At 40.6% G+C, this 14952-nt stretch overlaps 2 protein-coding genes across 2 annotated transcripts; both read left to right on the top strand.

Moving 5' to 3' along the window:
* The first annotated feature begins 400 nt into the window (after positions 1-400).
* On the top strand, positions 401-1654 carry LOC143607169 (uncharacterized). Its single transcript, XM_077082712.1, has 2 exons — positions 401-983; positions 1092-1654. The coding sequence occupies exons 1-2, from the start codon at positions 401-403 to the stop codon at positions 1652-1654; spliced, it is 1146 nt and encodes a 381-aa protein (XP_076938827.1).
* Positions 1655-2194: 540 nt separating this feature from the next.
* On the top strand, positions 2195-2572 carry LOC143607168 (uncharacterized). Its single transcript, XM_077082710.1, has one exon. It carries the CDS (start codon positions 2195-2197, stop codon positions 2570-2572), a length of 378 nt encoding a protein of 125 aa, XP_076938825.1.
* The last annotated feature ends 12380 nt before the right edge of the window (positions 2573-14952 follow it).

Here is a 14952-nt window from a genome sequence, read left to right as displayed (position 1 = left end):
ATATATGGATGATTTAGTTATAAAGAGTATTGAAGAGGATCAGATGTTACGGGATATAGAGGAAACGTTTGAGACTCTGAGAAAAATTAACATAAAGCTTAATCCTAGTAAGTGTTCCTTTGGGATGGAGGAAGGAAAATTTTGGGCATAATTGTCATGGGTGCGGGCTTCAAAGCTAACCCAGATAAGGTCCAAGTAGTGGCCCGCATGCCTTCACCTTCTTCCCTTAAAGAGGTGCAAACACTCAATGGAAGACTCGTTGCTCTAAACAGATTTTTAGCCAATCATGCGGCTAAATCCTACCCATTTGTGTCAACTCTTGAGAAATTGTTTAAAGAAAGCACATTTCAAGTAGACCGCAGAAGCTGAACAAGCGTTCCTAGAGGTAAAAAAGTGTTTGATGGAATTGCCCACCCTAACAGCACCGCATGCAGGAGAGCCTCTGACAATATACTTGTCAGCATCTGATATTGCCATTGGATCCGTGCTACTGGCAGATAGAAAAAATGTTCAAACACCAATGTATTATGTCAGTAGAACGTTGACAGGTCCTGAGACCAGGTATTCAATGCTCGAAAAGCTGGTCCTGGCACTGGTCTATGCTGCCAGGCGTCTCCGCAGATATTTCCAGGGCCACCCCATTAACGTGCTAACAGGGTACAAGTTGAAAAATGTATTAAGCAACCCAGAACTATCTGGACGTTTGGCAAAATGGGCTATTGAACTGGAAGAACATGCAACCAAGTATAAACCCAAACCCGCAATAAAAAGCCAATTGTTGCCAGACTTCATCACACAAGTCCCACAGCACAAGGAAGAAGAATGCCTAGTTGAACAGCAAACTCCAATACCCCCTGAACAAGGCCAAGTTTGGTCATTGTTCACGGATGGAGCTTCAAGCAACGAAGGATCAGACGCAGGCCTCAGGCTGGTTAATCCCGAGGGCCATGAATTTACTTATGCCATAAAGTTGGACTTCAAAAGTACTAACAATGAGGCATAATATGAAGCTTTTTTGGTGGGCTTGCGGATAGCTAAAAGGCTTGGGATGAATCATTTAGAAGCGCGGGTAGATTTCATGTTGATTGCAGGTGAGATCAATGGTACTTATGAGGCAAAGAATGATGTGATGGCTTCATACTTATCACAAGCAAAAGATTTGATTCTTCAATTTCTATCCTGCAAAGTCATCCACATCAAACGAAGTGAAAACAAGTCAGATGCTCTTAGCAAACTGGCTTCAACAAATTTTGAACACTTTGCAAAAGACATTCATGTGGAAATCCTCGATCGACCATCTATCCCACAACATCAAGTGTTGGTGATACAAACTGGTGTTGAGTCCTGGATGACACCAATTATGGCTAACTTAACATCAGGAGCTCTCCCGGAAGAAAAGGTTGCGGCCCAGAAAATCAGACACAAAGCCTTGAGCTACCAAGTACAGGATGGCATCTTATATCGAAGATCCTTCCTTGGCCCACTCTTGAGATGTGTGGACGCCGAGGATGCAAATTATTTGATACGGGAGGTTCATGAAGGGAATTGTGGTCTTCATGCGGGTTCCAAGAATGGTTGTGGCCAAACGTATGAACGTAGGGTAATATTGGCCGGGGATGCACATGAACGCAGTGCAAGAAATCAGAAAGTGTGATTCTTGCCAGCGCCATGCCCCCGATACTATGCGTCCAAAAAACGAGCTCGTGCCGGTAACATCCGCTTGGCTGTTCCAAAAGTGGGCGATCGATATCATGGGTCCTTTCCCAGAAGCCCCGGGACGTGTCAAATTCTTGATTATGGCTATTGATTATTTTACCAAGTAGGTAGAAGCTAAGCTGGTCGCTTCCATCACTGCATCGAGCATCAAGAAATTCTTGTGGGAGTTCATTATCTGTCGTTTTGACCTCCCGCAAGAATTAGTTAGTGATAATGGAACTCAGTTCACAGATAGCAGGTTACAAGCATGGCTTAAAGAACTTCAAGTCACACAAGTATTTGCTTCTGTAGCCCACCCACAGGCCAACGGTCAAGTTGAAAGAGCGAATAGATCCATTAAAGACGGAATCAAGGCACGGTTAGGAGTTAAACGTACTGGATGGGTAGACGAATTGCCCCATGTGCTTTGGGCTTTCCACAGCTAGAAAAATCAAGCAATTCCGAGACACCATTTAGCCTGACTTATGGCACTGAGGCCATGATTCCCGCTGAAATTGGGGTTCCATCCGCACGAGTGTTAATGAATAATGATAATGAAAAAGAGTTGCGGATGAACCTGGATCTCCTTGAAGAAAGGAGAGAGTTAGCACTAATTCGCGGGCGTAATTATAAACGTCAATTGCAAAAGTATTATGAATCCCGGGTTCAGAAATGCACTTTTGATGCGGGAGACTTTGTCTGCCGCAACAACGAAGCGTCAGGACAGGAACCTCCGAGTAAACTGTCCCCAACCTGGGAAGGCCCTTACAAATTGAAAGAAGTATTATCGAAGGGCGCATACAAGTTTGAAAAATTAGACGGTACTGAAGTTCCCAGAACATGGAATGTTGCACAACTGAAGAAAAGCTGCATATAAGCAAGCCTTGTTATTACTTACTTTTTATTTGGCCTGTGTGCCCTAATAGATTAGTAAAAAAGACATCTAATGTCATCATTTGTAATATATTTAGGCATGCGTACCTTTCTTATTCAAAATCTTGTTTCAATTTATCTACAAGTCTTAAGGAGACAAAACATTTCCTGGTCCGCGTGTCCTTAACGAAAATTTGCATAATCCTTTATTTACAACTAAGAAGATCCTACAATCTAACACTTATATTATTTACACAAGACAAAGTGTGAAGGAAAAACTTCTTATATTTAACAAGTCAAAAGAGGATTACATGGAAAAAGAGGAATACATACGATCAGCTATACAAGTCTCGAAAGTAATACTGAAAATTACAAAGGAGGATCTTCGTCATCACTGTCCGCGTTCGGATCCTCTTGATACCCCTTACCTTCCTCAAGACCAACGGCAAAGTATGCCTTCAATTGGTCAACACCGTCATCCTGCTCGGCAAGCTCCGAAACAGTTTCTTCAATTTGAAATGTAAGTTTGTCAAAAGTTTCCGTCTTTTCAGCATATATCCTTGCAGTGTCTTGGCCATAAAGCTCAAATTCTTCAAGTGGACATTTTTCTTCTGCAAACTTCACACCTTCGTGAAAACCTGCTTGGTGGCCAGCTTGTGAAGATGCAACAAGCAACGCTGCAATACAATCCCCAAGCTCAGCACCTTCAGGAATGTGCTCGACAACCTGAAATAAAGGAAATGTAAGAAAACAGTAAAGATAACATCCATCATGTGGAATTAGAGAAAGAAGAGGTTATCTGAGGAATTCCTTCCGCCATCAGCCATTTCTTATCCGCTTTGGCCAAAATAAGATCCATTTCGTGCTCAGCACATTCTAGGGCATGTTCCCTGTTTATAGCGACAAGATTGGCGATGCGTTCATCCTTAGCAGATGCTTCTGCTTTTAAAGTTTTTATTTCTTCCAAGTAGGAAGAAATAAGATCGTTGCGCTCGTCCACCTCCTTCTGCAGGGCGGCTTTAGCTTCTTCAGTAGCCGTTCGATGAGTTTTCTCATCCTCTAACGCCTTTTTGGCATCCGATAAGTGCCACTTAGCAGCATTGGCCGCTAGGCGGTGGTCCTCAGCTTCTTTTTTGGCTTCCTCGGCCTCCTTTCTTGATATTGCCGCTGCAGCCTCCAACTCATCCCACGAATCATTCCTAGCTAGCCAGTCTTGATAGATTTCCTGACTTGTGGAGATAGCGTTAGTTAGAGTGTAGGAATAAGAGTTTGCCAACTCGTAACAAGGACGCCCGCGTTGGCGCTCCCTCTCCGCAGGAGGAATCCCTTGTTGTAGATACTCATAGCATACGTCAGTATCAGAAAACAAGGAATCCTGACGCACTGACCAGTGAGGGCTGTGTACCAAGGGATCATCATGATGATGAGAAGTGGATGCCTGAGGATCGCTGGCAACAACACTTGGTCCCTCTTGATTGGCATTGCGAGAAGGGGAATCAGGGGGTGAAGAAATAATAGGCTCTTTGGAGGCATCCCTATTCCCATCTTTGCTAGGAGGCGTGTTCCCTATAAGGATAGGGTCCTTAACACCCTTGGGTGGCGAGTTGGGCGCAGTTTCAGATGCAGTTTGGGCGGCGTTACAGGCGGAGAGTTGGGCGGAGTCGTTTTTCCTTGGTCTTGAGGACCTTCGGGATCTTCCCTGGTAGTATCGGAAAAAATACATCACTTCATCAAAAAGATGTATCATTAAGAAGAAATAGTCGAAGTACAGACATATCAAGAATGTCACCTGGAATAACCTTTGTTGATGCAAGTTGATGGATGCGGTCCCCCAACTTCATTTTCTTATGCTTCTTGGGAGCGGCGGGTTTGGACATATGTGACTTGCTCTTCCCGGCTGGTTTGGAGGTATCCGTATCCGCATCACCAGTCTGACGCTCATCCTCATCAGTAACAACATCAGCAATCTCTTTCCCTGCGCCCACATCTTTGCTAGTAGATGGGTTTTGCTTCTGTTTGCGGGTCAGACCTGCAATTGCACGCATGATGCCCTCAGCGTCAGTAGTATTAGCAGATGACTCTTTTTCTTCGCGGGGTAATGACTCCTCACTAGAAGAAAGAAGCACTATCACCCCGCTAGAAGTGAGTGCGGTCAAAGGACGAGGTTTTAAAACTCTTTCAGTTTTCGCAAGCATCTCCTCACCTTTTGCAAACATCGCCTCGGATACCACAGGTTCTGGGCGTAAAGCGGTGGAGAACAAAAAATTGTTGTGGGTACGATCAAGGAAGGGTAAGTCCTTGGGATCTATGGGGAGACGAACTGTAAGTCCCTCCACTTGATCCAAAAGCGAGCTTAAGATTGATCCCTCACCTGCACAAACAAACAGTTAAATACTTAAACGGACCATCAAAAAATAAAAGTAAACTTACTTTTATTAGAATTTTCGTAGAACAGTTCCAAGTCTGGAAAGGGCCACAAGCGACTCATTTTAGCGCACACTAATGCTCCCTCATGTATCGTGCTCATGGGAGTAGGAGTGCGAGTTAGTGTCTTGAAGCACTGAAGGCCTGCATGACGAGCAACACGAACCTCCGGCATGATGTCATCGGCCTTACGGTAGACCATCGGAAAGGGAACGACCTCCTCCCGGATCCAAAAAAACTTGGGTCGCCACTCATGTAAACTCCAGTACCATTCGGTGCCAATGATGCCTTTCCCCTTGGTAGCCCAACTATACCATCCACCACGACTTCCCATTTTGTAAAAAACGGCGAATTTATCGACCGAAGGCACCAAATTGTGAGCCTGGCAGCAGAATTCGAAGCGACAAATCCTCATAAGTCCAAACGGATGGACTTGTGACAAGTGAACTTTGTACGCCGTCAAGAAGGCCCCAACAAACTTCGTCAACGGAAATCGAAGATTTCCAGTGGTGAAATCCTCCGCGTATAGGGCCATATACTTCGCCGAAGGCGTGTTAGCGGTAGAACCGGCGGCTGGGTACTCCGGTTCCCATTCCGGTGCTATGGCGAAAACATTCACTATGTCTTCGAAGTCTTTTATCTTCCAACTGACAACAATATTATTAATAGAAGGACTGCTTTTCTTTTCTCCGGCCATTATCACAGTAAGTAACGGAAAATGACCAGCACTCGTGAAATATTTGCAAAGGAAGAGAAATTTGAAAGCGATAAGGATGAAAAGGAGATTGGGAATGACTTATTTATACCCATCGCAATTAATGCGATGGGAGTGTTGCTAGTGGAGAGAGAAAGAGTTATCCAACCAGAGGATGACACGTCAGGCAGGAAAAACTAAAAAGTAAAAAGACAGCAGAAAGTCGATGTACACGTCGCTTCAACTGTCTAGTCACCATTTTTCTAAAACGTCATTTTTTCCTACTCCCACTTGCGAGTTCAAAAATATTCAAAGAAATATCTCAAGTCTAATATATCACAAATATTACAAAAAAGATGAGAAACTTCTTTTATTCATATAAAAAGACAGCTACAAAGTCAAAAAAAATTACAAGTCATAAATTATTCTATGGATCTGGAGCGGTTGTCTTCTGGTTCTTGGGCCTTGGAAGATGGCGTGTCAGGTTTTGGAGAAGATGGCGGAGTAGGCGGAGTGTCTTCAGGTTCTTCCTTTAAGTACTCCTTCAGGTGGTACACGCCGTCACCCGCCGATGCAAACTCTGGTAACATGTCCTGAAGAGGAAATGACATATTTTCATACTAGTTCAGGCCATGTCATATTCCTTCTTGACATCAAGGCCATGCAGCGGGTGTTCCTCAACTGAGCGACCAGCCTGAGCATATTCTAATCCCTCCTTGAAGCCAATCAGGCGACCAGATTGAGAGGATGTGTTGAGCAAGATATCCAAGCTATCTGTCAACTCGGGCCCTTCTTTAATATGCTTGATGACTTGTTAAGAAAGAGACACTCATATACATTGATGGCATAATCAAAGTTAAGACGAAAAAATAAAGGAAGAAAGGGAATAACATACCGAGGCAAGGCCCTCATCTAAGAGCCACTACCGTTCTTCCTCAGCCTGCTTCGTTCTCTCCTGAAGCTCGCGAAACCCGTCAGCCATTTTCTGGTTGTCTTCTAAGTATTTGGCTGCACGGACTTCCGCATCGTCATGTGCTTTCAGAAGAGCGTCATACGCGCGACTTGCATGTCGGCAGCCTTTTGCTCCATAAGCTCAGCATGTTCCTTCCACAACTTGGATTCCGCCTCGTGGCCTTGAATAATGGCACCCTGGCAGGTCACTTGAGCTTCCAAGACAATGATCGCTTCAAGTTCCTTAGCCAGATCTTCCTTCTGTTGTTGAGCCTCATCCCGAGCAGCTTGAAGGATGGTGTTCGGCTTCTTACAGGACTCCTCCCATTGGCGAGTCGTGGCGGTATGCCTGTCTTTTTCAGCCTTAAGAGCAATTTCAGCATCTGACAGCTTCCACTTGGCAGTGTTAGCTGTCAAACGTTGCTCCTCAGCTTTCTTTTTAGCTTCCTCCGTCGCACGAGACATGTCACTCCATCTCTCTCCCATTGACCGCCACTCCCGCAAAATCTCTTGTCCACTAGCCACGGTGTTGGCTAAGACAGATGAAAAGTTTTGACCAAGTTCATAGCGGGGACGTCCACATTGAAATGAACGTTCGGCAGGAGGTACCTCGCGACTAATATACTCAGCGCAAGTGTCAGGATCAGAAAAACACGATCCTTGCACTAAGGTCTAGCGCGGGATATATAGATGGCCATTCTCCCCAGGATTTCTCATTCCATAATAATCTGATGTTGAACGTTGGGAATGAGAAGCCTCCCCTCCACTCGTTGGAAACGGTGATGAGGAAATATAAAACCGGGGCAGAGAATGAGGAGGAGGAAGAGGAGACTGGAGCGGAGATTCCTGCGACTTGGGCGCCTCAACGTTTGTAACCGGTTCCTTCCCCTTGGAACCAGAAACATCTTCAGCTGCGATGAATGTGGGAGGAGGAGACGGCGATTTTTCAATCTCTGGCGGAGGGGTGTTGGTTTCTCTGTCTCTGGTGCTGGAGATGGTGGCTTCTCCGACGACGCACCCTCACCAGTAGCTCTACTTGGTTCTACAAATACCAAAAATAACATTTAAGTACAGAAAGAAGTATAAAGAAAATATCAAGTTTCCGTATAGACTCACTTGATAGCTCCTTAACGCGATCGGCGAGACTTTTTTTGTTTTTTCCGGCGATGGGCCCGGTGCTTCTTTTTCGTGGGTTCCTCCTTGACATCCGCGTGGCTTGCCCCCGCGTCTCCTGCCTTGGAGGTCTGTTGTTTCCTCTTCCGCTCTAGCTCTGCCAATGCATGCGTGACAGATGAAACATAAAACGTATCATCAACATATTCTTCCTCAGAAAATGATGATTCGTCACTCGTTGACAGAATTACGATCACCCCGTCGGGAGTAATGGCATTTAAAGGATGAGGGTTAAGGATGTACACACCTATTTGGAAATAGCCAACGAGGTTATTGGTTCGGCGCACACCTTGGTTGGAAAGAGGAAGCTATCTCGGGTTCTGTCCAAAATGGGTAAGTCTTTCGCATTGCGGATGCGTTTTTGCGGACAACCCATATCGTCTATAAGGGCATTCAGCATGGACCCTTCACCTGAAATTTATGTAACAAGGATTACACAAAAATCCTACAGAAGAAAATTATTGATAGTCATAAAGGATATAAGACTTACTCTCATCCACATTTTGGAAAAAAGGTTCCAATCCCGGGTATGGCCACAGATGGCTCATACCCGCCCACACTAAGGCTTCCTCCGGAATGGCCCGCATAGGGGTAGGCGTTTGCATCAACACGTGAAACCACTCCTGGCCCTCATGTGGAGCTGTAATGACGTCCGGTATCGGCTCGTTAGCTGGACGATGAACCATGGTGGTGGGCACAACCTTCTCGAAGATCCATGAGAACTTAGTTATCCACTTGTGCGCACTGCGGGGCGGTTCGGTCCCAATGACCCTTTTGGGAAGAGGAACGAAGCCGAACCATCCACCACGATTTTTATCCGGTAAAAAACCGGAAAACGATCGATACAAGGAACCATATTGTGCGCCCTGCATACGAATTCGAAATGTCGAATCCGCATGAGCCCGAACTGGTGAACCTGGGAAAGACGAATTCCGTAGGTACTAAGTATATTCATGAGAAACTTGGTTATCGGAAACCAAAGATTCCCATGAGAAAAAAAGTCAGCATAAACCGCCATTTTACCAGCAGGAGGTTTATTGGCAACAGATCCCGATGTAGGGAACTCCGGCCCCCATTCTTCCGGTATCCCATACGTACGGATAATCTTCTCATAGTCAGCTCGTTTCCAGCTAACTTCTACAGTATCAATGTTTGGAGATGACGACAACTTTCTATCACCGGCCATGGGTTCGATGATAAAAGGAAAACAACGAGCAATTTTGATGAAGGGTAATCATGTAATAAGGAATTCGAGAGAAAAGCTGAAAAAGAAGTGAGAAATCAAAGACGATAAAACTTCAAAAGAGAGATAATCACTATTATTTATACCCATCGCAATAAATGCGATGCAATGCAAACAGTGGAGAGAGAAAAGCACGGTCCACTGAGACGACGCCACGTCACGCGGGAAATCTGAAAAAGCGAAAAAGTGTACAGTCGGGTACAATGACGGCCGACATAAACATCATGTCGACTGCTCACAGCGCCTGCAAGATGTCATGTCACCCCTCTCTTATGGTTATCCACCCAAATACAGAAAATATCTCTATTACACTTCAAAAATCCCCAAAATATCTCATAGTCCAAAATTTCACCAGCATAAAAATTTACAACGGAAGAAACAATGGACTTGGGGGACTTATAGAGGTAGGGTACCAAAAAGACTCAAATACCCTTAAGTATCACTCGCGGGTCAGAGGGAAACTCTTGTTATACCACCCGCGGGATATTTAGATCACCCGCATGACTCAATAACAAAGGAAGAACATTGATGCATCCTTGAGACTATGTGCGGGAGCATCCAGACGCCCTCAAAAGTCATCCGCAGGGTAGTATTTTCACCCGCAAGGATGGATAGAAGGCAACGTCATAGGACATATGTAATTAACAAATTTCCTTCTAGAAGATTTACCAATATCCTTTCTTGGAGAGCACGTGATTCTCCAACCAATAGGAGAAGAACACGTGGCCAGGTTGTTATAACCGTGCACATGGTCAGGTTTATCCCGTCCTATTACAGGAAGAAACGTGTCCAAGTTGTTACAACCATGCACATGGGCCGTATAGCTCAACGTATCACTGGAGGACACGTGTCTAGACAGTTACGAGAGCATCTTCTAAAAAGGGACAGCTGGGCCAATTATATTCCCACATCCTTCGGCTATAAATACCTTCACAATCTTCATGAGGTATTCATTCACTCTCAACTATCAACTCTAAATACTCTAAGTACTTTATCTTCACCGGAATAATACTTATTCTCGCGTCGGAGGTTGGTTACGGGAAGACCCCCCCCCCTCTTGTCCTTCCCGTAACGAGCTCACTGTAACAACTCGGATTTTTCGATTATAATACATACACAAATAACCCGACCCGTTTTATGTTCGGAAATTTTATCAATAAACAAATACCCGCGTTTATAGAGTAATTATTATTTTATCATTAATTGTTTATTGCATTTATCATTTATTTAATATTAATATATATATATAAATAAACTTTCCTTTATATTCATTTTAAACCCTAAAACCATACTTTAACCATATATTGTATCCACCTCCATAGTCTAGGGGTCCTTTTGAAATTTCTGTTATATTTATTATTATATTACAAACCCTTTTACCAACCCCATGTTCATACCCGTATTCAAGAACCCGTTTAATTTCTTGCAGCGTAATACTCGTATTAAACTTGGAATTGATCTAGGGATATTATTGTTTTTGATATAATCGGCCTTGCCGACTCAATTAATTAGGAAAGTATAATATTATATGATACGAACTAATGATAAGTAAGAACTGCCTTCACCCGTTTACAATTACACACCATAACAGAGTCTATATCGTAAGTAAACCTAGCTGTATAACCCTCATCCCATCGCCGTATAAACCCCTAAGGTTAATTGTGTTGTCGTTGTCTGTCACGATGTCCCAATCACGTTTTCATCCGTCTGTTCGGAGTTCGTCAATCATCACCAAGAAATCATCGTGACAGGTAATTGAAACTTGCATATAGGTCGGCTGTATCTTCTTAACAAAAACGCTAACATTAATTAACTCAAAACAAACGGATTGAGCGTTTTTGCGAATTAGGGTTTATAGGATTGGGGTTAATCTGGGTTCATATATTTAAAATATTGTTTGCTTAATACACCAACTGGGAAACACCAGCCCAGTGGCTAGTGTGCGTGTGTGTAAAACACCCTATTCTGGCGACTGGCGTGGGTTCGAGTCCCGGCCAGCCCGATTTTTGGTTTTTATTTTTATAAATTCATTATGTTCAATTAAAACAACTAAATAATATTATATATATTATAGAATTAAATAATTAATCTATATCTTATTAAAACCGACACTTTTACTTGTTGTTTTTCCGAATCTTGGTTAAAACCATATACTTTAGTTATTAAAATTTGTTAAATATTTTAATTTATTTAAAAGGAGTTTAACTTAATATATGTATATCATGTAAATTCATGTACTAAAAAATATAGTTTAAGTATTTATTAAAAAGATCATATTTATATAAATATTATTATTTATTATTTATTATTTATTATATGTTATTTACAATATGTATTTAAAATAAATCTTCATTAAATAATAAAAATATATATAAATGTACCAAACGTATTTATAGTTTTAAACATTTAAAGCAAACCTCTTTATATAAACTATAAAGTTTTACAGATACTTATTTAATTATTCTAAGTATTTTATATAATTAAATCGTATTATAAAACTATGATAATAAAATTAATAATAAATCTATTTATATTAAACTTTCGTTAGAATATACCCGATCATCGAATATCGAACCGCTATCTAGTTTTAGCTTCTTTATTCCATTTATATTTATTCCTCAACTATTGTTACTTAGGATTTCTCGTCGATGACTTCCGAAGAGCGTGACTCTTGTTTACTATCGTTCTTACCGTATTCGTTTATCTCTTGCTTATTACTAAGGTGAGTAATCACTCCCCTATTTTACTTATTTTTAAACCTTTTTGGAGACATGTGCGTATCTTATATATTTATCTATTATCTAGTATTCAAAATCGCAATTGTTAATCCTTGTGTGTATATCAGTTTATGCTTAACTTGCTACTTGCTTACTTGCTTTATGTGAACGTTGTATGCTTACTTCGGCAACCGATGTCCATTTTTATGGCAATGGTTTAGTCCTTGATTGGGTAACCAATGCCCATTTATATGGATTGGTTGAGCCCTTTCTTTATGGTTTGCTTTCTTTATGGATTATTTGATTGATTGTTTATGTGATATGGCTTAACTGTTTATTCTCACAGGAACAGTTTGCATCTTTCTTTATATACTATATATTATTATTGTTGTGTCTTAAACTGGTGTTTTACTCACTCAACATGTGTTGTTGACAAATATTCTATTTTATACGCATATGCAGGTTATCGTAGAATTTAATGCAGGTTGGTGAAGACTTAGTGAAGAATTTAGTTAGAAGAATATTTTAATCAAGAAATATAAAATTTGTATTGTTGTATGAATTATGTACTTGTTTGTATTTGATTTATTTAATAATTGAATTCAATTAATAGATATTGTCATTTAAATATTTCATGTTAGTACCTTCAGAGTTGTGACAATCAGCTCACGCCCCGACATTTCCGCCTTAGGTTGGGGTGTGACACTCACGGTGTCTGTTTTGCAGGTTTCTAGCATTGGACTTGGGAGATCAGACTCGTATTGTTGTTAGTAATTGTTCGTACCATACCCTGTGGACTCATTGGATCTAAGACATGTTAAGGGGATCAAATCAGTGTTTCTTCATAAGATTGTTGTTTCTACAAAAGGTTAGTATGCATGTGTATGCTTGCACTATTTATAGTGCAGGCTACACCATGCTTGTCTTTTATTATTAACGGCCCAATGGGTTTTGTTTACATGGTATCGGGCTCAAACATACAATAAACAAACTGACAAGCTGACTAGTATACATCGCGAATAGATCAATTAAATACAAAATACTAATAACCAAACGGGGCCTTACATAGTTCAATCATGTTATTTAAAATCAAACATCAAACTATAGTTAGTCTTTTGTATATATCCTGACTGTGTAGTTATTAATCCCCTTGTATTTGTGAAACTTTTGATAATTGATAAAATTAATGCAAATAGGAAAAGAGTTAAAATCCTTCTGAATGGTTGAACCAGTCTAGCTATTACCCAATCCAACAGGTTGTTGGTAATTTTAGTGTTATATTGGGTTGACTTGTTGATCTAGAATGATTTAGGAGGCTCGTTTAACTCTAATAATAATTTGCGTCTTTATCGTTTTAAATTTTAATTTATTAAATTAGAACGAGTCTGGTTATATTGGGTTAACCTGTTGATCTTAACTTATTGGGTTAATTTTAATTTTTTAGATTGAGCCATGGACTATATCGTGAGGCTGTGAATTTTTTCATATCATGTTCTGCTCTCCCCCTTATCAACTTCGTTTTCTCATGTAATTGATCCTTAGTCATAGTCATAGCTAAGACATTTGACTTGTCATCCCCATATTTAATCAAATATTTTCTAATCGCTACAACATATTTGGTGTCACACCCCCCCAACCACGGCCTAGGTGTATGACACATATGTTGGTACCACAATTGTAATTAAATCAGAGTTATGTTTTAATAGTGAAAGTCTTTAAAACTTGTGGATTAAAATGTAATATTTACATACAAAAGACGGGATTTAAAGTTCCCGTATATAGTTTGAAAGATTACTTGTTTAATTTTTACAAAACAAACCACCATTAACATTATATTATATTTAACTAAAATATCCGAGCCATCGGATTCTTGCACTTCGTCATTCCAAGTGCTAACCTTGATCACCTGCAAAATGTAAGAAAATACGTCAGCAACGAATGCTGGTGAATATGCTGATGCTAAAAATATTTTCTTTACTTAATCACCCCTCGAGACTACGTAAGTCTCGGCCCAACGTGGCTTAGGAATAATCAAGTTAAAACAACACAATTCATAAACTCAAGTCTCTATACTCGGTTCCCCCAGCGAACACCGCAGCATTTGACTAGTTGAGTGCCTATACGTATACACAAGGTCATACTCCCGTAGGCGAGCGTAATTGCGACCAGGTGTGATGTGCCCACCACATATGTAAGGATCCAAACAAACGTACACGATAGCCTGAGACCAGTATTTATACTCTTGTTTATAAATGTTTTAGAGACACTTAGTCTCATGTAACACGTTTGACTCGTTTGAAAACAAGTTTGTAAAAGTTGGGGAGTATTCACCTTTTGATTTGGATCGGCTTCAAACACCGTCCGAGGGTCTTTCCCGTTGCTATCTCGCACCTATAGTACAAGTATAACCAATTGTTAGTTGGATATACAATCCGGCTTAAGACCTTTAGTCTTATTTTATAAACTTTACCTCGATGAACCTTTAGTTCAAAATCTCTTTTTACTTTAAAAGCTTTAGTTTTAAAAGTAATTTATAAACCTTTAGTTTATTTATAAAACCTTACATTTCTTCTTCTCTAAGAAACGTATTCTTCTTTTTATTATTTAAGAATAGTTATTTATTCCTTAAATAATATTTATAATAAAGAATATATACATATACTTACACACATATATACATATTCATAATCTATCTTTTATTATTTCTTTGTTATATTTTCTTTTCTTTTATCGAGGTATCGAGTATAACCTCGACTTAGGGTATTAAGCCTTATAATATTTTATTATTATTTTATTTGGATATTATGCCAACCTTTTCTCGACTTATAAACCCTAAATACTTGAGTAGCACTTCAGCAACGTTTCTTCTTCTTTATCTTCTTGTTCAACCCTTCTTCTCGTTATGCTCACTAAACGATTAACACCAAAACTGTCACACGCCGACCAAAGTCGGCGGAACATGCCGAGGTGTAACGATTGCCCATAAGCGCATGACACTATTTAAAGCGACAATATTTAACAAACTCATTTCATTTCACAACATCCAAAATGTCACATAACCAAATATTCATAAGTCAAATACAACAAAATATAGCAAAATATGACAAATCAAATATTGTTCATTTTTGCTAATATCCTAACGGTATTTATGTCATTTTCTTCACCGAACTCCATAATCAACC

This window comes from Bidens hawaiensis, unplaced genomic scaffold, assembly GCF_021521415.1.
Source record: "Bidens hawaiensis isolate Kalapana, Puna unplaced genomic scaffold, B.hawaiensis_p1.1 tig00080090_1, whole genome shotgun sequence".
Classification (NCBI taxonomy): Eukaryota; Viridiplantae; Streptophyta; class Magnoliopsida; order Asterales; family Asteraceae; genus Bidens; species Bidens hawaiensis.
Note: the sequence above shows the minus strand (reverse complement) of the source record. Positions and strands in the feature narration are given on the sequence as shown.

Bases quoted from the DNA above. Each gene is read 5' to 3' on its own strand.
- LOC143607168 (XM_077082710.1), top strand. From the start codon at position 2,195: ATGATTCCCGCTGAAATTGGGGTTCCATCCGCACGAGTGTTAATGAAT.
- LOC143607169 (XM_077082712.1), top strand. From the start codon at position 401: ATGGAATTGCCCACCCTAACAGCACCGCATGCAGGAGAGCCTCTGACA. The intron at 984-1,091 runs GTACTAACAATG...TGTTGATTGCAG, and splicing joins CATAAAGTTGGACTTCAAAA to GTGAGATCAATGGTACTTAT.